The sequence below is a fragment of the Idiotropiscis lumnitzeri genome, chromosome 1, assembly GCF_059441095.1.
Source record: "Idiotropiscis lumnitzeri isolate Australia: NSW breed Sydney's pygmy pipehorse chromosome 1, RoL_Ilum_1.0, whole genome shotgun sequence".
NCBI classification, from domain to species: Eukaryota; Metazoa; Chordata; class Actinopteri; order Syngnathiformes; family Syngnathidae; genus Idiotropiscis; species Idiotropiscis lumnitzeri.
The window spans coordinates 44973673-44997215 of record NC_142391.1 but is presented as its reverse complement, the minus strand read 5'-3'; the positions used below and the strand labels follow the sequence as shown (position 1 = coordinate 44997215).

At 39.5% G+C, this 23543-nt stretch overlaps 2 protein-coding genes across 2 annotated transcripts in view; both read left to right on the top strand.

Moving 5' to 3' along the window:
• top3b (DNA topoisomerase III beta) overlaps positions 1-72 on the top strand; it is a 62811-nt gene extending 62739 nt beyond the window's left edge. Inside the window, exon 19 of the mRNA XM_088302745.1 lies at positions 6-72. Within this exon, the coding sequence (XP_088158871.1) occupies positions 6-49 (44 nt within the window). The 3' untranslated portion in view covers positions 50-72. The remainder of the gene's footprint in view (positions 1-5) is intronic.
• stxbp1b (syntaxin binding protein 1b) overlaps positions 25-23543 on the top strand; it is a 26639-nt gene continuing 3120 nt past the window's right edge. Inside the window, exons 1-17 of the mRNA XM_088302757.1 lie at positions 25-170; positions 2029-2078; positions 2161-2242; positions 6098-6174; positions 6545-6623; positions 6890-6993; positions 8247-8395; positions 11277-11361; positions 12681-12811; positions 13157-13264; positions 13434-13494; positions 14257-14322; positions 16127-16207; positions 16545-16683; positions 17118-17227; positions 20114-20215; positions 22702-22787. Of these exons, the coding sequence (XP_088158883.1) occupies positions 134-170; positions 2029-2078; positions 2161-2242; positions 6098-6174; positions 6545-6623; positions 6890-6993; positions 8247-8395; positions 11277-11361; positions 12681-12811; positions 13157-13264; positions 13434-13494; positions 14257-14322; positions 16127-16207; positions 16545-16683; positions 17118-17227; positions 20114-20215; positions 22702-22787 (1547 nt within the window). The 5' untranslated portion in view covers positions 25-133. The remainder of the gene's footprint in view (positions 171-2028; positions 2079-2160; positions 2243-6097; positions 6175-6544; positions 6624-6889; positions 6994-8246; positions 8396-11276; positions 11362-12680; positions 12812-13156; positions 13265-13433; positions 13495-14256; positions 14323-16126; positions 16208-16544; positions 16684-17117; positions 17228-20113; positions 20216-22701; positions 22788-23543) is intronic.

Below are 23543 nucleotides of genomic sequence, written 5' to 3'. Positions count from 1 at the left end.
ATTAGGCGGCAACTTCGATGTAGGAATCAGCGCTCATGGCGGCATCTAGATTACCATCTAACCCCTCCCCCAACCCGCCCATCCCCGTTAGCCACAGCACTGCGAAGAGGTGGACGCGCATCACAAGTCAGCTATGGCACCTTTTGGACTAAAAGCCGTTGTTGGAGAAAGTAAGAAGTGACTTTATTGTTACTTGTATTTTTTTATTTGATCAATTGCCGAGGGTTCACCTCCAAGCATGATCAAGCTACAAATAAGTTAAATATCATGCGTGTGAAAACTAAGACCATATGAAAACTAAATATTATTCTCAAATAATATTCAAATTTTAAATTGCCATATATTCCCAATTTGATTCATTCCTATGTTTACTTGCATTTTGGATAAAGTGCCTAAAAATGCTTTAACTAATGCAATGAATTTCAAAACAATGTATATGCTATGTTTTGCATCCATCTTGAAGGTTAATTTTGTTTTCGTTTACAGTGTCAAATAAGTACAACAATTAGTTCAATGAAGACCAAATAAGCATGCTTTCAAATGATCGGATGAGATGTTGACTATAAGGGGAGGAATTGTTATTGGAAAAATATGTGTCAATAAATCACTTTAAAACCAAGAGTTCATCTTTCAAAACCCTCTTCATTAATGACACAGGGCACCCCCATTTAATGTTCATTCATCCATTTTTTTTATATTGCTTAATCTGTTCAGGGTTGCAGGGAGCTGAAAGGTTTTGAAAGGCAAACTTTACCCTGTTGTTAGTGAAACACATTTAATTGAATGTAATTTATGTAATACTGAAATTAAATTAAAGCAAATACACAAAGTTCCAGTAGAATATGATGTATTTATAAAATGGAATTACATATTTGGGAAAAATATCTACTGTGAAAATATTCAGTCAGATCCCTGTACACTACTACTGGATATATCTTTATCTTTTGTCCCCCCCAAAATTGGTTTCTCTGAGACATCCATTGAATATTTTCTTTTGATTGGTACTGACTAAATCATCAGCCATCTCTGCAGCAGTTGTCACTGACATTTGTGCATTTTTGCAGTTACAAGAAGTAGATATGTATTTATTCAACCATGAATGAAGTCATTCCAGAATCGTACTTCTCTCCAAATCTCATTCTGAACATTCCAAACAAAAACAGGATGCATGCAATTCTTTCAGAGGTTTAATGTGTGTCTCTCTGATTCTGAGATCTGTTCTTTCCTGTGACGTTGTCAGATGACACACAACCACCCTGAAATAGTGATTGTGAGTGTTGTATGGCCTAAGAGGATTTGCAGATTAGAGGCAGGGATTGCGTTTACCCTCCACAGAGGACAGACTGGATTGTTAAACCCCAGTGATGGAAACTGGGACACTCCTTATCTGTATGTCCGTCCAGCCACCCAAGTAAAACAAATTGTGAAACATCAGCAGTATTCTCATGGTTTTACGTTTTAGCTAACTTGCTTTAGTTTCAAATTCAATTCTATTGCCCAAATAGTGGTTGGATAAATGCAATTTTCGTAAATACACTATCAACTTGGATTTTTATATATGTTTATTGAATGGGTTCTTCCAAGAATGTTACAAAAATAATGCAGAAATACTGAAGACTGTAAACTGCTCAAAGCCGTGAATAGTTGCCTCTCTCTATGTATCAACAAAACAGTAATCTGTTCAATCTCAATCCTGCCTCTTAATCCCAAATGGGTAGAGTCCTGCTCCACTACCCCCACAAGGCATTATGGCACGATTATGGCAAAAAGACAAATATACATACTGCTGTGTTTGTCAATGCTTGACTCTTTCTTTGTCTGAAGCACATTGAGTTGCCTTGTGCATAGAACGTGCTTTAGAAATAAAGCTGCCTTGCCTTGGCTATAGGAAGTCTATAAAACACTGTCTATTTTGTCTCTTTTTCACATAACTTTTCTCGCTGATGGCAATAAACGTCAAAGATCTCTTTTAAATGGGAGTTCATTTTTATTTTTAAAAAATTGTGTTGCGTGTCTCTGACATTACAGAGATAATGAATGGCGTCATCAAGAAGGCAAGAGAAAAAGGAAAATGGAAAGTAAGTGCATGTTTTACTTCTAGATTCACAGTCTTTGAACAATAAATTCCCCACTCCAAAGAGTTGTCTCCCTTGTTTGTAGGTGCTTGTGGTGGACAAGCTGAGTATGAGGATGATATCCTCCTGCTGCAAGATGACAGACATAATGTCAGAGGGAATCACCAGTGAGTACCACTGTTTGTACCAGTGTAAATTCATGTGAAATACAACTTATGGTTTACTTCAGGACTGATGGGGTGGCAGTATTCTTTGCGTTTCTCTTCACGCTTACACTGCTGTCTGACTGAGGCTGCAGCTTCTGGATCTTGGGACACTTTTACTCAATAATGTGGTTAGAAAACGAATTTTCCCACCTCCTCAAGTCACTTATCTATTTGTTTATATAGGGGTTGAATTGCACCCTTGTTGGATGAGACATATCAAGCATTTTTTTAAATATCAAATCATTGGCCATCTTCAGCATTAACTGCTGACTTCCGAACAGACCTAATCTGATGTCGGTGATGGTTTGGGAAGTGGAAATTCAGAGGGTCATTCTATATTTTTTTTTTTCTTCACCTTGGTCTAAAAATCAAACAGTTCCTGATCACTACAAATTTTTCCCCCTATTTCTTGTAGTATATCTTTAAGATAGAAAATTGCCATTTGAAAAGGCCGTGAGTTGCTTTTTCACTACTAAGTAAAACACCTGACTGAACATCCTCTGAGATTGGTGATTTCATAATTTTTTTTACCAAGAGTTAAAGTTGCAAGAGGCAATTCTTGTTACAAGGCAAGCCAGGCAAGCTGCTTGTGGCCCCAAGCAAGTGGCTAGCCCATGCAGTGTAGTGGTGATCATGTTTTGAAAGTGTAAATGAATGTAAATGTGAAATGAAAAAAAAAATACTTGTAATAATAATTTGTTGGGTTAACATGATAAGAAATATGGAAAGAATTTCCTCCAAAATAAAATGCTTTCATTTTGCAAGATAGACATTTGTTGAACCAACTAATCCTAAATGTGTTGAGTGGACATAAAGTATTGATGTTGTCAGTACTTATTTTCAATGATTGATTCAAACTTAATTTGTTCAGGTTAACTTCTATAATAAGAGTATCGGCATCTTATTTATACAGCGTATGTAGAGCAAAATGTTTTAAATGGTAAAATAACACCATTTGTTTAATGCTGATTTAACGAAACAAGTGAACAAAAATACTTTCAGTCATAACTTACTGTATATACAAATTCAATCTAAAATAATAATTAAAAAAAATAAGACATTGTTGATGAATGTTTACATTGAGCACTTTTTACATGTCAACTAAGTTGTTGGTGTGAAGTTTATAAAAGACCACAAAACTGAACTGATTTTCAATAGTATTGTAATCCACAGAAAAGGCAAACAATAAAACACCTCTCGACTCCATTAAAATAAGTGCTTTTTGTGTGCTAAAGTTTACATCAAATATACATTTACATTAAATCTCAGTTTACATCAAATATACATTTACATTTTAAATGAATAAAACTTCTGCAATCAACAAAAATGACCCAAAAATTCACCCATTTTAGAACATTTTAGTCTTAAGTCTTTTTGATCATTTAAACTGAACATTTCTCAAAAAACTTCAATTGTTTCAGCCTTTCAGGTTCTCAGTGATACAAAAAAAATAATATATGTAAAACTTTATGTGCATATTGAGCCCTTGCAACTGAAAGCAAAGTTAAACGTGAGGACAATGTAAAAAAAAGCAGCAATGAGCAATATTTGAACTATACCAAACAGTTAACATTTTACATCTTTTCTTGAAAATACTTGCTTCATTTTTGGTCATTCCATACAGGATGACTTGCGTAAGAGCAAGGTTTTCAATACTTGAGCTTTTCTTGAGAGTTTCCATCTCGTTCCATGATGAGCTTCAGGGAAACTTCAAAGGTGTACTGTAACTCTGACGGGTAGTTTAAGTTGAGTGCGTAGACCAGAACGAACAGCATCAGAACAGAAAATGGGACGTTCCCCAGCTCATACAGAACATTGACACCCTCCAAGGTGATACCCATATCATCTGGGTTATCCACTGGCTCGGCACCCTCTTTTCGAATGACATAAATTCCAAACACCGTCACCTTCATTTTAGCCTGGTTTCTTTCAACATCTGCATCCTGTAAGAAAAAAACATTCATGATCTACGAATCCCCTAAATGATATATGAACAAGACCACTGTGACAGATATTCATTGACATTTCAAAGTCAAGCACTATATTTCCAGTGTTAGATTTTGAGTGAATGCCAGATGCCTAAAACCTGGACGATAAAAAATGTAGTTCCATACCATGTATTCTTTTTCCATCGTCTCTGGCTCATCATTGAGGTACACACACTGGGCTTTGAGGACGCACTCTCTTCTGACATCAATGACGTTGGTCTGAGCAGTGCCAGTCAGTTTGCCACAACAAATGCACCAAACAAAAAAACCTATTTTAAATCATAAGAGAAGATATCGCAACACATGCACAAGTATTGATAAGTCACTTCACTGTCTCAAACCTTTTTACTTTCTAAATCCAAACGTTTAAAATTATCGGATTGCGTAAATCTGTAACTTTCATTTAATTTTTCATTTATCAAATATTTTGACGTAATTTAAGTTGTCTTAAAATGTTCAAATCTTTTTTCCCCAATATGTAGAGGTTTGACAGGCTATTTCCATGACCATACCTGGGATATGGGAACCATCATGCTCTTAATCTTTCTTCCTGGAGCGCCACCTTTTTTGCCAAGCATCCTTATCAAGTCTTGTGAGCAACCATCCAGTCCAGAGAAGAACTTTGGCACCAAACTAACTGTTGTGATGCTCTTGAATTCTGCAGTTACCTGAGCACAAAAGCAAGTTTAACCATTAATAAAAATTTTAAATGACATTTAAATTGTAATCTTTCACCAAATCAAATCTTGAAACACTTTACCAGTTATTCTACTAACATGCTGATATGTTGCACATTCGACCTGAAGTTTTAATGTAAATGATCATAATCCAAACATGAACACGCATGATAAACTCACTGCAAATGACACCAAACAGGAAATTAAGTGAAACAAATACACTCTCACCTGAGCTAGACTTTTGGCAGGCTAGTTAACAAAGATGTGATTTAGTTCCCACTCGGTCAAATAAGATTAAATATGTCTATAAACTACTAGGCTAGTAGTACTTGCTTATCATACACTCGTGCTGAGTTGTTAAGACAAAATAATCAACTCCTTTTGTGCACTTAAACTGCACTTGACCACGTTAGCTTCAGTCGTTTTTAACCTAACATGTAATTCACAAACTATTTTTACAGGCATGTCAATAACAAATTGTTGTTAAATTATTAATGTACCTTAGTACCAATAGAATTACTTCCACCGGTCTATTTTACGCGCCATGTTTAACAGGTGACAGCTTGTGTTGTTGCCTTTTAGCTAAACCTAGGTTGAGCTAGAAGGCAATAACACACTATGCTAACACTAGTGGACATAAATCTTAAATATTTTTCCAAAACAAAAATAAACACCACAGAGAATAAAAAGTGAAAATGAACATACTGATTTAGTTGTTTCTTCCCATAGATGGTTTAATTATTGATTGATGGAAGCGGATTCAATTAGCGTGAGTGAAAAGTCAGCACTTTCTGTCATCGGTCTTCTTTACACTATTGGCGCGAATTCTTACCTATCTAAACCCATTAGGTTGCATTGACATAAAGCAATCATGCAGTTTTAAGGATTTCTGTTATGTTGAAACCACATGATTAGAAAATGTTTAACCGCTAAACATGAATAAATCAAATAGAATCTACTTGTTACACTTTTGTTGTTATAACAGACACCCATGTTGCTTTTTTGAGTGTATAGTGAAAGTTGGTTTATCCTCAGTTGACTTCTGGTATTGCCAAAAAAGTAGCACCAATAGTAACCCTACTAGCAAATAATAATTTTGTGCATCATGCCAGATTATTCATAATAAATTAATACATTGTTCCTTTTTACAGTTGTAGAGGACATATCCAAGCGACGGGAACCTCTGCCCAGCATGGAGGCCATCTATCTGATAACACCCTCAGATGAGGTAATAAGAAATCTGTGAACTACAACAAACACAAATGTAATTAAATGTTTTAAAAGTTTTTGAAAATATTGTTGCATTAGTAAGCAATAAAGGCAATCCTTGTAACCATTGTAAAAAATGGACAGTTAGTTGTTCTAATGTGATAACGGTTAATGTGGTTATTTTTATATCAATATGTGATTGTGGTTTAAAGTCACATAAAATTGTCATTGAGTTTAAGCAATTTTGTTTGGACAAAAATACAACATGGTGCCTGCAATGTATTTCCTGATATAATCGAAGTGTGTCATTGATCACAGTCCTTGATTTTTCAAAAAGTAATTACTTTTTCTACAAGTTCATGAAAAATCATATCATTATCTGTTGACAGTCCGTTGAGGGTCTGATTGATGACTTCAGAGATCCACAGTCTCCGAAGTATAGAGCAGCCCATGTCTTCTTCACTGACAGTGAGTAACACAAAACCATTTGTAGATTAATTTTGAAATAAACACATTCAATATACTGTATGTATAATATTCTGTAATATTTTACAATAATGATTCCTAACTGCCGATGGACACTCTTACTATTACAATTAACCTGAACCTCGTTTTTTTTTTTTTTTTTGCACATCTTTAAAAATTAAAAAATTAAACACAATTTAAAGTTATTATTAATTGCTTCACTGAGTAATTATGTATTCGATAACGCATTTGTGTTTGATCTATTCCAGCAATTCCAGACTCCATGTTTGGTCTTTTAACGAACTCTCGCGCCTCCAAAGCCATGAAGGCCTTGACTGAGATCCATGTAGCCTTCCTGCCCTATGAATCTCAAGTAAGAAAGTGTGTTTTCTAGGAATTTATGGAATTTGCTTACCTGAGTCAATCACAATGGTGGTTATATTTTCATTATTCATTTGTATGTGTTGTGTGTTGTATATCTGCCCTGTATGAATTTTATGTTTGTGTTTGACCAGCATAGCAGAGAAACAAACAAACAATTAAATACCCAATCATTGTCCACAAGAAGAAGCCACTCCATTGTTGCTACAAAGCCAAATAGCAAATCCTGAAAATGTTCAGGCTAACAGTCATTTCTCACCATTTATATCAGCGGACTGCAACTTTTCTTTTGTGTGTGCAAAAGGCCTAAATTTTTTTTTTCTTTTTGGAGCCACTCGGAGTCCCTTAAATGCCAGTCATGAGCCGTCTTATAACCCTCTAGTTCCAATCAAGTCAAGTTACTGCAGTATAAGTCATGTCCTACAATCTATTTTACTGACATGAATTCACGCAGTAACGATTACACACTCAGTATCTGTACTTGCGTTAGTTAGCTGTAATTGCACACATCCATCCCTCCATCTGTACCGCTTCTCTTCTCTAGGGTCGCGGGGGGTGCTGGAGCCTATCCCTGCTGTCTTCGGGCAGTAGGCGGGGGATACCCTGAGCAGGGCACTTAATTGCACACATACATATCATATATACATACTGTATGTAGACCCCACTTTGAGTGCTAAATCCTAAAATTGAAAAACGTGTGTGTGTGGGGGGGGGTGTGTGTGCGTGTGTGTCTGTGTGTGCATGTGCGTGCGTGGGTGTGTGGGCGTGTGTGCGTGTGTGTGCCATATGTATACAAACTTATGGATGTAAATATACAAAAGGAGTCCTCAATCCTGTTCCTCAAGGGCCGTAGTCCTGCCATCTCTCCCTGCTGCAGCACACTTGATTCAAATGATCTGTTGCAGCAGGGGGGAGATGGAGAACAGGCAGGACACAAGCCCTCAAGGAACAGGATTGAAGACGCTGCAATTCAATGTGCCATCTTTTGTATGTACCTTGCCTTATTAGATTAGGTTCATTCATACCAGTGTGATAACCACAAATTGATCATAAACACATTACACGAATCAAATTATGAATTTTTAATTTCAGCGGTTATTCGCATGTAGTCATATTTGCAAGGCTGCAAAATAGCCATCACTCAGAATTACGGTTTTGGCCAGCAGAAGGGGTTGTTTGCACATGAAGCTCCGATTAATTAGATTTTTTTTGTGAGCCAATAAACCACGTTTCCCTTTGGCGCAGGTCTTCTCCCTGGATAAAGTAGATGCCTTCCAGGACTTCTACAGCCCCTTCAAAGCCGATGTGAAGAACAACATGCTCGAAGGTTGTGCTGAACAGATTGCAACGCTCTGTGCTACTCTGAAAGAATATCCTGGAATCCGATACAGAGGGTGAGAACAACAATTTGTTATCAATGTTTATTTATTTATTAATTTATTCACAAACAATATTCAACCATATACACAGTTAGTTTAGGTCAAACGTTTCATCGGCATACAGTAAAAGTCATATAAAATTTCTGGGTTTGATGATGTATTTTAATGGTTCATTTCCAAGGTTAGAATAATTATACATATACAGTGAACCCCCGGTTATCGCGGTTAATGGGGACCGAGACCACCCGCGAAAACTGAAAATCCGCGAAGTAGCGTCGCACCTTAAAAAAAAAACAAAAAAAAACACTGTATATATATACTTCGCACCTATATATATATATATATATATATATATATATATATATATAAATATATATAGGTGTGAAGTAGCGGCACACCTTCAAAAATGCTTTAAAAAAAAATATATATATATATATATGGGTAGAGAGAGAGAGAGTGAAATTCATGTTATAACAAAAAAAATAAAAATATATTATTAAAACTTGTGTTTTTATTCCCCAGCCATTATTTTTGTATTTATTCAATTACTTCTTTTTGTATTTATTTAATTACTTCGACTTTTACCTGCTGGTACGCCGTCCGGTGTGCCCTGTGAATGTTATGATCCTCCAGCAGAGCTGAACAGGACTCTCCAAACGCAGACACGGGAAAAAAGGTGGTGATACAAAGATAGTGTAGCGACTTTGTAAATGGTTCAAGGGTTCTGTGTTTTCCTCTTTTCTGTGGAGGCTGTGAAGGCAGCAGGGGAGTGAACGTTATGTTGTTGTCGTTGTGTTGCTCTCTCTCTCTGGTCGGCGTGGTTGCGGCCAACAGCAGCCGTTTTTGGCTTAATAATAAAAGCGTTCGCTGATGGACAAATTGGCCTGATTTATTATACAACGTTACAATATTTATTATAATCACAATATAGTCAGTGTAATCAGCGCGTCTCGCAGCAGCTGACGGCATGGCGCGAGACTATCGCTGGAGGAACGCCCACACAGCTGAAAAAACAAAAACACACGCGGCATGACAGGCACGGATCATGACAGTGAAATGAAAGGTGGCATTCTTCATTTATTTATTTATTCATTCATAACTGACAGCCTCGCGCTCCGCCCGTGCCCGGGGAAGGTGCTCCTCTTCGGCTTACTGTGACGCGAGCATGCCCTCCTCCTCGGCAGCTCCCATTCGGTTAAACTTAGGGGCCGTTTGGCACCGCCCGTGCCCGGGGAAGGTGCTCATCTACGGTTTAACTGCCAAGCACGCCGGCCGGAGCTCTGATACGGTCCGAACCGCGCAAAACGTCGCCACCAATCGTGTCCGGGGGAACCTGCTCTTCTTCGTCCACTCTCCTCTTCGGCGCACGCTGGCCGTCTAACCGCTTCATCGCCCCCTTGTGCCGCTCGGCGAAACTACAATGCCCCCGAATATTTTTTAGACCCGCGAAGCACTGAACCCGCGAAAGGTGAACCGCGAAGTAGCGGGGTTTCACTGTATATATATATAGAGAACTACAGAGGCTCGACATTTATACATCCTGAAATGTAATGCACAGATTTGCTGGTAACCACTCTAGAATATACTCTGCATCTTGTCCAAACTCCTTACTGCAGATACGCGGTATAGAAAATGGATGCATGGATGGGCGTAAAAATAAAAATCAATGTCTTCGAGGGTCCTTTGGACAGGCAAACCGCAGATTCAGAAGGAGAGGTGTGGTTTTTGTCTTGGCTGGGGGACAGTGGTCAGCTCTGTTGGCTTTATCAAGACATGATTGAGTGAGAGTGTGTTACACGATACAAAAAGTGATGCCATTGCGAAATGCAAATGCATCCGTTTGTTCTCACATGTGGAGTCAAGCCACAAAATGTCCAAGAGCAAGTTCAGTGCCATCATAAAGTATTTGCACCCTTCTAAAATTCTTCAGTTTTTTTTTCATAGTTTCCCTTCATTGTTTAAGATCATAAAACAATTTTAAAGATCATGCAATGAAAACCCAATAAAACATAAACTGCAGTTTTGACTGAAGAAAAGTTTAACATTTTGCGAGGTATGTGTTCAATTACATCTGGTGTAAATCCAACACACCACTTCTTAGTCACAGTCAAACATAGTGGTGGTAGTGTGATTGAGTCCAATTATAATGCTATGGCACAACCTTAGAAAAAGGCTGTTCATACTTGTTGCTGAATTAAAGTAAAAAAAAAAAAAAAACAGCGAAATCATCGAGGGGGCAAACACTTTTTCACAACACAGTACATAAGGCGACCATTGCACTAACATCAGAAGTCATAAATAACACCGTCACCCTGGCCGAATATAAACTGTGATATGATTGAGACTTCATGTAAATTACTTACCCAGCGCATGCAGCTTCCCAGCTCCCTTTAGTAGCACAATGAATAAATGCTTGAGGAGTCACTTGTATCCCCAAACCAGCCAAACAAGATGATGATGAAACGCTGTCGTTACCTGTCTGTCTGATGCTGTGAGCCAGAGGAGACGTGCTTGGCTTGGCGGCTGGCTTTCAGCGCTGGACTGAGCTTAGTGGAGGTGGACGGAGGGCCGAGAAATCAGGGGTAGATGCATTTCTCACAAGAACTAAAATAAATGGCCATCAGATATCAAAACACTTTTGAGTGGATTTTTTTTATTTATTGTTTTTAGATAGTGATGAATGAAGAAAAAAATGGGTTTCCAAAGAGGGCACTTTTCTCATCCAGTGGAAAAAGGTGTAGTGCTTGAGCACTTATTATTATTGTTTATCATACATGCATAGCCATGAGTGCATATAGCAGTGAATGACAGTTTTCTAGTCAGTATTACATTTGGAAAAAAATAAAAATATATCTCCCAATATTGTACTATGTATTTGTTTTTTTGTATTCTTCAGGGAGTACAAAGACTGCGCTGTTCTGGCCCAAATGCTACAGGACAAGCTGGATGGCTACAAGGCTGATGACCCCAGCATGGGGGAGGTGGGGGATATAGATGGACAAAAAAAACAACAAAAAAACACAAAATCTCTCTCTCTCTCTCTCATTCGAAAGAGAGAGAGGGACACACTTCACGTCACAGTTAGCAGATTTTGTGGGTATTATGATATGTACCTTCAGACCCTTAAGAGGGAGAAAGAGGTGAATGTAATCACACAGCAGAGCCACTTTCTTTTTTTTATAAACATTATGATTGAAATCATTCCCCCCGACGAACACAGGTCAATCATTTACATGTAATCTCGCCACAGACGTGATGTGAAAAGTGGCTCAAATGTTTATAAAAACATCCAATTTAAGTATAAAAATATTGAGATAAATAGATGCCAAATTATTGTTATTCAGGTGAATCAAAAAATATATATTTAACAGTTGTGATTTTTCCACTAAGACATGGATAATTAAATCTAAAACAAGATATTTTAATGAAAGAAATGATTGTTATTCATTAAGACATGGTGAGCTAAATCCACTATTTTGACTAGCTGTAGTAAATTATATAGAGTAGGTCCTTGAATAAAAAGTTGGGGTTTTTTTGTCATGTTTGATTTATAGAACACATTTAATTATCTTAAGCTTTGTGTCATTAATTTATTTCGCCGCAAATGTTAGCAATACATTTTTTTAATGAGAAGGAAAATATGTTTGCATTTGTAAACATACACGATGCTCTGCAGCCATCAGACTGTCTGTAAAAAGATTGATTCATTCACAACTTTCACTCTTTAACTTTCAGACTTGACAATGGTCATTATGAATGGAAAGAAACTCAGAACCCCTTATCATGCACATATAGATAGTAAAACACCTGCACACAGTCCTTCAAAAAAAAAAGAAAGCATTTCATAAGTGGGCTTCTCAAAGAAGCAGAACTTTGAAAATGTCTTATCAGTAACACATAATTTACAACATACACAGACACACATAAAGGAGGGCTGCTTCCACTTTATCTGATTTAGCGAGAAAAGCGCGCAAATGCACCTCCACTTAGGTCAAACAAAGGGGAGACATTTTTGTTGAATGAAACAAGAAAAATACTGACATATAATGAACTTCTACCAGACGAGGCGCTGCTCTAAGTAACACTGTTATTTTATGTAAATAGCCTAACAAGGTCCCCACATTTGCATAGGTCAAACGGGAGACATTTTTCTCAAAGTAATAAAGTGCGAAAAATAATGACCATCGAATTCACTAGCATTGTGCTAATGTGATTAAACCAAATGTATACGAGGGGATGGTACAAAACCACACCTGTATTATGGATATAGTCTCTTGTTTCTGTGCTGGATTTCCTCCAGGGACCAGATAAGTGCCGGAGTCAACTAATCATCCTGGACCGAGGATTTGATCCTGTGTCACCTCTTCTACATGAGCTCACTCTTCAGGCAATGGCCTATGACCTGCTAGGCATTGTGAATGATGTCTACAGGTATAGAGCTTATTGAAAATGAAGATTGGTTCTCTGCATTTCAAGGTTTTTATATGTTTGCAACATGCACTGTATAAATACAAAGGTAGAAAGAGCAATTATTTAACCCATTCTCTTGAGGAGGGTTGCTGACCCGATGCGAAAAACTGATCTTCTGTCAGTAATGTGGTCGAGGCAATTGATTGATAATGTACCAGATGTTTTTATTTGAAGGAGAAACTGGAGCACTTCAATCAATCCTTATGTACATATGATACTTCTTCTGTTTCCGCTATGTGTATTCTTTATATCCATTATGTGAGTTTCCTCTCCCAGCTATATTCATTGTATGCATTTCTATGTCAGTTTCGAGACCAGTGGAATGGGGGAGACTAGGACAAAAGACGTATTGCTGGATGAGGATGATGACTTGTGGTTGACTCTGAGACACAAACACATTGCTGAAGTATCAACGTGAGTGCTTGTGTTGTATACATCCTGTTTTGACATGATCATTTTTTTTAGCAGAGACTTGCTGAAAAGCACCGCACATAGACTTTTGCAGAGTGTACAAAAGCTTACTTTTGTATTTCTAAACTGATATTCTGAGATGTTGTACATTGTCTTTGTTTTGGTTGCATAGGGCTGTGACTCGCTCTCTGAAAGAATTTTCTGCCAGCAAAAAAATGAACACAGGAGAAAAGGTAGAGGAAAAACATCCACATTACTCTGAACAATCTCTTCAGTCATTAAACTGCCTTTCAGCTTACGTTATTCACATGCACAAAGGTGAAACAATAATGAGAAAAAAACTACAACGGAAATGGTACACAATGTGGCTGTAAGAAAATTCATGACATTTTGGTATGCCAGTGTGCCAACGACACAGATGAAATATAATTTACATAAGGTGCAATTAATGAGGGATGGTGAGTTCTCTGAGTGGCTTGGAAAATTACTTAAAAATTGATTAATTGCACTTCATCGACCAGTCCAGTCCTGCACACCACACATCACCGGAAAAAGCGCAACCTTGATCTTTTTCGTCAGCGTGGCCTACAAAAAGCGTGCACTTGAGTAAGCCAACAGCAACAGTAGAAATAACTAATGGAAAATGTCTCTTCTGTTCATGCACAATATATGCCAATTTGAAAGATGACATTTCGATAGCTTGCCTGATACATATCTTTCGATGGCAAACCTGATTTTTTTCAGTGTACAACAAAAAGGGAAAAAAATAAATAAATAAATAAAAATCAACCTCCCTCTATTCCAATAATTTTGAAGGGGAACATCCAAATGACATCAGCAAAATATGCTAATTAGATATTTTCAGGAATCTAAAGTATTGTCTGGTCACAGCTGATTGAGGACTCCACAGCAGTACACATACCAACAAGGAAGCCAGAAGAGAATTTCTACTATATAACACTACATCACTCATTACTGTCACCATTGTCTTTCAGACCACAATGAAGGAACTGTCTCAGATGCTGAAGAAAATGCCTCAGTATCAAAAGGAACTAAGCAAAGTAAGAACATCAAATGTATTCTTGTTGAAAGTGTCTACACATAATCAGAATCAGAATCAGACATCCCTTTATTGTCATTGTACAGTGTGCAACGAAATTAGAGATTAAATTAGATAAATAAAAGAATAAATAATGAGATGGGAAATAATACAAAATTGGATAAAAATAAACACATTACGTCGCTGTTGTGCAAGGTAAGCGTGGCTGTGTGTGTGTGTGAGAGTTCAGAATGGAGATAAACTGTTTTTCAGTCTATTAGCCCTTGATTTGATGCATCTGTAGCGCCTACCAGAGGGCAACAGGTCAAACAGGTGTGAGTTCAGGTGAGTATTGTCTTTGACGATATTGAGAGCGCTGCTGAGGCACCGGGTGGTGTAGATGTCCGACAGGGAGGGGAGAGGGCAGCCTATAATCCTATGCGCCGTTTTGACTATCCTCTGGAGCCTCACTCTGTCTGCCTCAGTGCAGCCGCTGTACCAGGTGGAGACACAGTAGGTCAGCAGGCTCTCGATGGACGAGTGGTAGAAGGCCAGCAGCAGTTTCATGTCCAGGTTGAATTTCCTGATGACCTTCAGGAAATGCAGACGGTGGTGGACCTTCTTTACCACTGCTGTGGTGTTGTGTGTCCAAGGAGAGGTCATCGGAGATCTGTACTCCCAGGAACTTGAATGTGTGGACCCTCTCCACACATTTACCACTGATGTAGAGAGGGGGTGGCACAGTCTTGCTCCTCCTAAAGTCGATGACGATCTCCTTTGTTTTTGCAATGTTGAGTTGCAGTCTGTTGTCTTCACACCAAGCCGTTAGTCTCTGGACCTCCTCCCTGTAGGCTGCCTCGTCACCTTTCGAGATCAGACCGACCACTGTCGTATCGTCAGCAAATTTGACGACGGTGTTGTTACCGTGGGCCGGGCTGTAGAGGGCGTGTAGGAGAGGGCTCAGCACGCATCCTTGAGGGGAACCGGTGCTCAGCGTTCGGGTGGAGGACGTGTAGGGGCCGAGCAACACAGTCTGGGGTCTGTTGGTCAGAAAGTCCTTCATCCAGATGCGTGTGAGGGCAGGGAGGCCGAGAATATCCAGTTTGGAGATGAGGATGTCTGGGATGATCGTGTTGAATGCCGAGCTGTAGTCCACAAAGAGCATCCTGGCAAAGCTCTGCTGTTGTTCCAGATGGCCCAGCACAACATGCAGAGCAGTGTCGATGGCGTCCTCAGTGGATCTGTTTGTTCGGTATGCAAACTGCTAGGGGTCCAGTGTGGGAGGAAAGCAGTCCCTGATGTGCTGGAGAACCAGTCTCTCGAAGCACTTCATAATGACTGGCGTGAGGACGGTAGTAATTCAGGAGGACTGCAGGTGACTTTTTGGGGACAGGAATAATGGTGGACGTTTTCAAGCAGGAGGGGATGACTGCTTGAGCCAGGGAGCGGTTGAAGATCGTGCAAAAAACATGTGATAGTTGGTGGGCACATGCTCTGAGGACCTTGCCTGGTATTCCATCGGGCCCAGTAGCTTTCCTGGGGTTATTAGCCAGGAGCGCACGCCTCACATCGTGTTCCTCTATGGTGAGTGAGGGGGAGTTGAGGCATGGAGTGTGGGGGTGTGACGGTTGGGGTGAGTCAAAGCGAGCAAAGAAGCAGTTTAGCTCCTCTGCCAGCGCCGCACTCGGGTCTACAGATGTCATGCTGCCGCCTCAGTAGTTGGCGATGCTCTGTAGACCCTTCCAACATGCAAGTGTTTGTTACTAAGGTATATTCCTCTCACAGCCAAAGTCAACTAGGTCAATAATCTTTTTTTTTCTTGCTAGTATTCAACTCATCTTCACCTGGCTGAAGATTGTATGAACCGCTACCAGGGCACCGTTGACAAACTCTGTCGTGTGGAACAGGTAATAAATAAATACATAAATTGAATAAACTCAATCACTCAAACTGTGTGTAATGATAAATGTTAACTGTGATCAGAGGTGGGTAGAATACCCAAAAATTGTACTCAGGAGTACTCTTACTTTATAATAATGGCACCGTAGGCTCACCAGGCAGAGATTGCATAGAGGAACAAGCACAAGACAAGTTCATACATGACATCGTTGTTCAAGACAATTTTTCCTCGTTTCCTCATCAATACCTTGAAATGTGCTGATAGATGTACACTTTAAAGGTAGCAAACTTACCTGCAGTAAATAACCTGACCAATTTTTTTACCTTTTTCTTCCATTTTGAAAGGACCTTGCAATGTCTACTGATGCAGAGGGCGAGAAGATCAAAGATCCCATGAGGCTTATTGTACCAATCTTACTGGATACCAATGTCAGTGTTTCTGACAAGATTCGGATCATTCTGCTTTACATCTTCCTCAAGAATGGTAAGAAATGTGGACTTTTTGTTTTCCCTATTTATGTTATTGTCGTACCATATTACATAGACAGAGTCGGAGACGTACGTCACCAATTAAATGCACATTTTATAGCTTTTATAGTGTATGTGTTGAATGCTTTTTTTGGCCTGATATTCTATTATTACCTCAATCAATAAACAACCATAAAATCTAGAGAATTCAAATTTCTTTGTGAGTGAGCTAATTTACAAATACAGCAGGGGATCCAATATTTTTTTTCCACCTCTGTATTTATTCATATATTTTCGAACATTTGGACCTCTTTAGTGATACTTTGTGATTTCCAGATTTCCTCCCACCAACAAATACACACCACTTTATAATTGTGAACATCTACACACTTGTACATGTATCTCTTTTATCGACTGTCGTGTGTTTGTGTGTGTATGTGTGTGTGTCAGGTGTGACCGAAGAAAACTTGTGTAAGTTGCTCCAGCATGCCAACATCCCACCGGAGGACAGTGACATAATTTCCAACATGGCACACATGGGTTTGCCAATCATCTCAGAGGTACGCTCTGTTCTAAAATCCTAAAGTCTACGATGAAACAGGTGATGTATTTTACCCTTTCGTCTAGCTATAGCATGATTAACTAAATATACCTCAGTGTGTGATGAAAAAAACAGAGATCGGCATTCTGTCCTGGGCGGATGTATATTTTTGGGACGGCGGTCAAGAATTTTTTTAAAAAAATGGCGGACTGAGCAATGATGGAAGAGGGTTTTATCCATCCCTTTATCGTCTCTAAACGGAACAAGTACCGCAGATATAGAATTCAAATATTTGTACTTGGAGCAGAGAGAGAGAGAGAGAGAGAGAGAGAATGATTAGTTTCCTTATGTCCCAAACACTTATTGAGTGTTGTTAAAAAGAAAGGTGCTTTTATTTTTGGAATGGGTTGTAGGCATTTGTCGGGTTTAAATGCCCCGACGCCTTGTTTAGACTGAAATAACTTACTAAAGGTGGCTGATCTCACCAGGAAAAAGCAGGCATTGTGGTTCATCCTAACCGGTCGACCGGAAGTGAGAGAGAGAGAGCCGTCTTGCTCCCTTCAGCTCTGAGCACCCTCTCTCTGCTCTCTTCCGTTCCACCTCCTCTTTTATTGGAGCGTGAAGGAGAGTCATAACGAAACTGAAACTAGCACATCATGGCTTACAATGAAAGCAAGGAAATAGAAACAGAAGCAAAAGTGTGTGTGTGCGTGTGCTAAAGCAGAAATGTCAGTGTGTGTGTGCAAACATTAATGAGTGTATAAAAACATGATTATAAATACACAAACTGATTACATATCCTCAGCCCATCTTACAGCATTAAAGCAGGGGTGGGCAAACTTTTTGATTGGGGGGCCAGATGGGTTCTAAAATTTGACAGAGGGGCCGGACCAAGGAGCAGATGTGTTTTGGTAACCTCACCTCACATTTAATTTTAAATGAAAGTGAACAAAAGCATTACAACAATATATATGTATTTGAAAACCACAGTATTTAGAAAATAAAACATTAACAAGATTTATTCATTAAATTTTTTTCCAAGTTTGGCGGGCCAGATAAAAACGTTTAACGGGCTGCTTGTGCTATAGTTTGCCCATGCCTGCATTAAAGTGCCACTTCACTGATGTTAACATTGACACTAATAAATATTTGAATGCAAAAATGACATCAGTACTAAGACGCTCCCCCATAAAAGACTCTGTCGTGATTCAAGTTTTTTTTTTTGTGATGAGATATACGACAAATTGGCACGCCCCTTTTTGGAGCTCGTTTTGTTATTTTTTTCCGGTCTCACCTGTCTACATCACCGCAGGGAGACAAGCGAGGTAATATTGCTTGCTTTGTCAGTTCTGTTGTCTAAAACGGCGACCGATTGCCACCAAATGCAAATGACCGTTATTACTCTTGACCAGTTTGACTTGTGAGAGTATAAAAGTGTTCTGCACAATAGTTGGGATTTATTGACATCAAACGTGAGCTCATGTGATCCCCTCCACAAAATCCAAAATTCCATGCCGATCGATTCTCCACTGAAGCAGACAAGAGCAAGAATGTGCACACAAACCCCGACTGGTTATATTTAGGATATTTGAGCTATGCTTATCTTTTGTTAAGTGTGAGGAGGCAGCCAGGCATCGATGTTTACACCTAACAAATTTATCTTAATTAGCTTTTGGTCGCTAAAGCGATGATTTCAGCACAACAAAATTAGCTTCTTGCCGGCGACTTGGTGCCGGGGATGTCTGGCTGTTGCCATTCATGCACGTTCACGTCCACCACCGCTTGCGGACAATTCATGACGCTGTCAGCGTCATGGCGTGAGTCTGCGTCGATTTCGGATTAACTCCTCATCGATGAACCCTGGAGGTGGTCTTCTTGAATGGTCCGCATCGCGGGGCCGCTTCAGGAGCGTTAATGTTTAGCGTACAAAAAGTTCCAGCAAGGAGGCGGACGCTACAGCCAAGAGTGGCCACATTGGAACTCTCCATTGAGTGATGTACGCATATCCCAAAGCTGATCAAAAGAATAGAATAGCGCATTGTCGTAACATCGCCTACAGTCGAAAATAAATGTGCATGTCTACTCATTCCCACTTCAGTCTCTGCAAATATCCAGATTGGTGCTTTATTGCGTGCGTCCTCGCCGTGATCAGCAAAGAAGCAGTGTTCTGCGTCCTAACAGCATAATCCATGTAACTCTGCTCACGTCCACAGTTCCTCATTCTCATGTAAATCAGCCAGGGAGAGGAATCCTTTTGATATGTTGAAGTGGTCATCGGGAGGGATGTCCTCATGAATTTTGGTGACAATTGACCACTGTTTTTGGACGTAATAAGGAATGAAAATATAATGATTTCCAATGGAGAGTTTGTAATCTGTCCCTTACCTGACTCTTGTAGTTCCATTGGGAGAGCAGCGGGTACGTGGCCATTTTCTAGGTGTTTTTCAAGTTGTCACTTATTTTCTAACTTCTCCAAAATGAATTGATAAAAAAGAAAATTATATCTAATTTCAGTTTTCTGATAAAAAGAAAAAAATAAACTGAGCTCGTTAGTGAAAAAAGAGCCATCTAGGATATTGACCTACTCGAAATTCAAAATGTATTTGTGCAAAAAAAGTTTTTCAGTTTGAAAATTAAATGTATTATGTTTGTTCTGCCGTTCTTCTGATATCTATTGTATATGTGTTTATGTGTTTTAAATGTGTTCAAATTTCCAGATAATTTATATTACACCATATGCAAAGTGCTTTCTTACAGTTCCAGCTGTGAAATGCACGATATAATTAAGTTGTATTGTATTGTCGTGTATTCAGTTGAATATACTGCAGGTTGAAAAGGATTTGCAAGTCACCGTATCTCTTTGTAGCAACAATCATCATAGGAAAATAATATGATTCCATTGCAGGCCACTGCCAAGAAAACCAAAAAGCCTGACCGGAAGGAGCGAATTAGTGAGCATACCTATCAACTATCAAGATGGACTCCTCTCGTCAAGGATCTCATTGAGGTGCGCCATTTAATGCAATATGATTCTGCTCTTAAAATAGAGAAGTGATTGAGAGAACAAACTTTTCCATTACGAAATGCCTGCTCTTATTTATTATGCATTTCAATAAACATACAGTGAAACCCCGGTTATCGCGGTTAATGGGGACCGAGACCACCCGCGAAAACTGAAAATCCGCGAAGTAGCGGTGCACCTTCAAAAATGCTTAAAAAAAACTATACAGGTATACTACAGTATACCCCCCTGTTTACAGTACACCATATAGAATACGGGTAGAGAGAGAGAGAGAGTGAAATTCATGTTATAACAAAAAAAACCAAATTATTATTAAAACTTATTTTTTTATTCCCCAGCCATTATTTTTGTATTTATTCAATTACTTCTATTTGTATTTATTTAATTACTTCGACTTTTACCTGCTAGTACGCCGTCCGGTGTGCCCTGTGAAATGAAAGGTGGCATTCTTCATTTATTTATTTATTCATTCATAACTGACAGCCTCGCGCTCCGCTCGTGCCCGGGCGGAAGAGGTGCTCCTCTTCGGCTTAATTGTCACGCACGCCGGACCTGCTCCCCCGAAGCGTGTCTCCGTTCGGTTGAACTCGGTTTCATTTCGCACCGCTGGTGCCCGAGCGGAAGGTGCTCCTCTTCGGCTTAACTGCCACGCACGCCGGCCGGCCTCCTCCGGAGCTCTCGTGTGGTCACGAACGGAGCGAAATGTCGCCCCGCTCGTGCCCGGGCGGAAGGTGCTCCTCTTCGGCTTAACTGCCACGCACGCCGGCCGGAGCTCTGGTACCATCCGAACCGCGCGAAACGTCGCCCCCGATCGTGCCCGGGGGAACGTACTCTTCTTCGCCCACGCTCTTCTTCGGCGCACGCCGGCCGTCTAACCGCTCCAGCGCCCCGTTGTGCCGCTCGGCGAATCTACAATGCCCCGTGGAGCGGAGCGAATGGAGAGCCCCGATCGTGCCAGGGCAAAAAGGTTTTTAATTTTTTTATATTTTTTAGAACCCACGAAAGGTGAACCGCGAAGTAGCGGGGTATTACAGTAATTCTACTTTTAATTTTCATTGTCACTGTGGTGATATACCGTATCTCTGCGAAAAATCAAAAGTGAAATTTATATTGTTTTACTATTCTTAGAGTATTTTCCAGACTACAAGTCGCTGCGGAGTATAGGTTAAATCAGCCCAAAAATGCATAATAAGGTAGAAAAAAAACATACCTACATAAGTTGCACTGGAGCATAAGTGGCAGTTTTTGCAGGTAATTTATTTGACAAAATACGATCTCAAAAACAGACATTTCTTCTTGGAAGACAATTTATAACATTAATGAAACAATAAAAAACAGCCTGAATGGGTGTAAGATACGCAAACACAATGAAGGTTATTTAGCTACATGAAAAATCCGCATGAACAGGAAAGGGGTCTTTTTTTTGGGGGGGGGGGGCACTGTCGTCTGTGCTCTGACAGAGAGGCAGTTGCGTTGCATGAAGCGGAAGCACCAAAAGGTCCTCCAACAAGGTCCTTTATATGCATCACCTTGGCAATTAATTGAACGTGAAAACGTACAGTAACTGCACTCTCCTGCAGCATGTTGTTCAAGTACCTGCTAACAAACTTTTTTTTTTCTACGCAGTAAGAGTTGACTTCGCTTTTCGACAGTCCTTAACAAGTGTCATCTCATTCAGCCCAAACTTTCTCTCTGGGTGTGGGTTTTCCACTGCAAATTTCATTTAAATTTCAATAATTTGCATAATTTGTGTTCTTCTAAATCTACTTTATGTGTCTGTGATGTTGTTATGATGTAAAAGTTCATTTTAGTTAGCCATACACAGTACTTTTGTTCAGATAAGGTGTCATTACTTAAAAGCGACACCAACCCATACATTTCCCCAGAGGATATTATTATCTAGGTTAGCCATCAATTTCATTATTAAATCCATACAGTCATAATTTCATCTGTTGAGCCAGGAAGAGGCCGAACTGATGCTTTTCTTTTGTCCTGCCCACCTTCTGGCTGTGCTTCTGATGCTGGCTGTGGAGCCTGCTTTGTCTTTTCCTCGAGCTGCGTGTTTTATTTGTCTTCCTGCTCCAGTGCTTCTCAATTATTTTTCTGTCCCGCCCCCCGTACCAAGAAGAAAACAATTCGCGCCGTCCCCGCGACAATTTTTATGAATAAGGCAAGAGTGTTGAGGTCAGAAGGGTACCCAGGTCGCGGCTGTAGGGCAAGGGAATGACCGGCAAAAAAGGGTCACGTGCACAGCTCTGGTAAGGAATAAAACTTTTTGATGTTACTGTCCAACTAGTGAAAAAAATGTCTTTAATAAAGTCAAGTCAAGGCTGTTACAAATTCTGCGGATGTGGAGCAGACAGTTGCAATCATTGGGTCAATTGGACAGCCATGCTGGCAGCTTTTGCATGGCGAAGAATAAAATTGACCAAAGTCAAGATGTTTAACTTGAAGACTTTGTCTCCCTGTAGGACGCCATTGAGGATAAACTTGACATGAAGCAATACCCATACATTTCCCAGAGACAAGCATCAGCCAAAGCCAGTGCACCGTCAAGGTTAGTGTGCCACAATATTCCATATTTCAATTGATTTATTGTAGTGTATTTGAACAAATATCTAATATATATTGGGGATTATTATTTGTGTTAGTTCATAACTGCTTTGATTGACCCCTAGAATGGGATTGAGAGGAGACAGATGTTCGCCAAGGATGAACATCTGAATCTTATTTTGGATCATATTCGTGTCCTCTATGTCTGCATTTTGTCATATTAACGATCATGCTTTTATTTGCTGCGAAAAGAAAATTATTTTGTTTTCCAGATATGTAGCACAGTATTTCATGTCATAAAAAAAAGTTGCAGGTGGGAGTAGCGTCCATTTGGTTGGCTTGCCCAAGTCTCGCAATCAAATGTAGCAGGTGATGAATGCAAATGATGTTGAGCTGAATTGCATCACATGGACAGTGACTGGTCATTTATACAGATGGCTGCAATGAATCTTCACGACGAAATACCGTATTTCCTGGACTATAAGCCGCTACTTTTTTCCTAGATTGTGAACCATGCGGCTAATACAACGGTGCGGATTTTCTGTGGATTTTTCTTTCACCGGTAGGGGCACTCTATAGTTCAGAAAATACGCTAAATAAACCACTATTTTTGTTCTGTTGGGTCTGTTCTGTTTTAATTAGCAAAGTTGTTGCCTTGTTAAAAGGCACTCTTTTAACAATCTGTTTATGTACCTTTCGGTGCATTCACAGCACAAAATCGTTCTGCACATGCAATAACCAACTCATTTTTTTCAACATA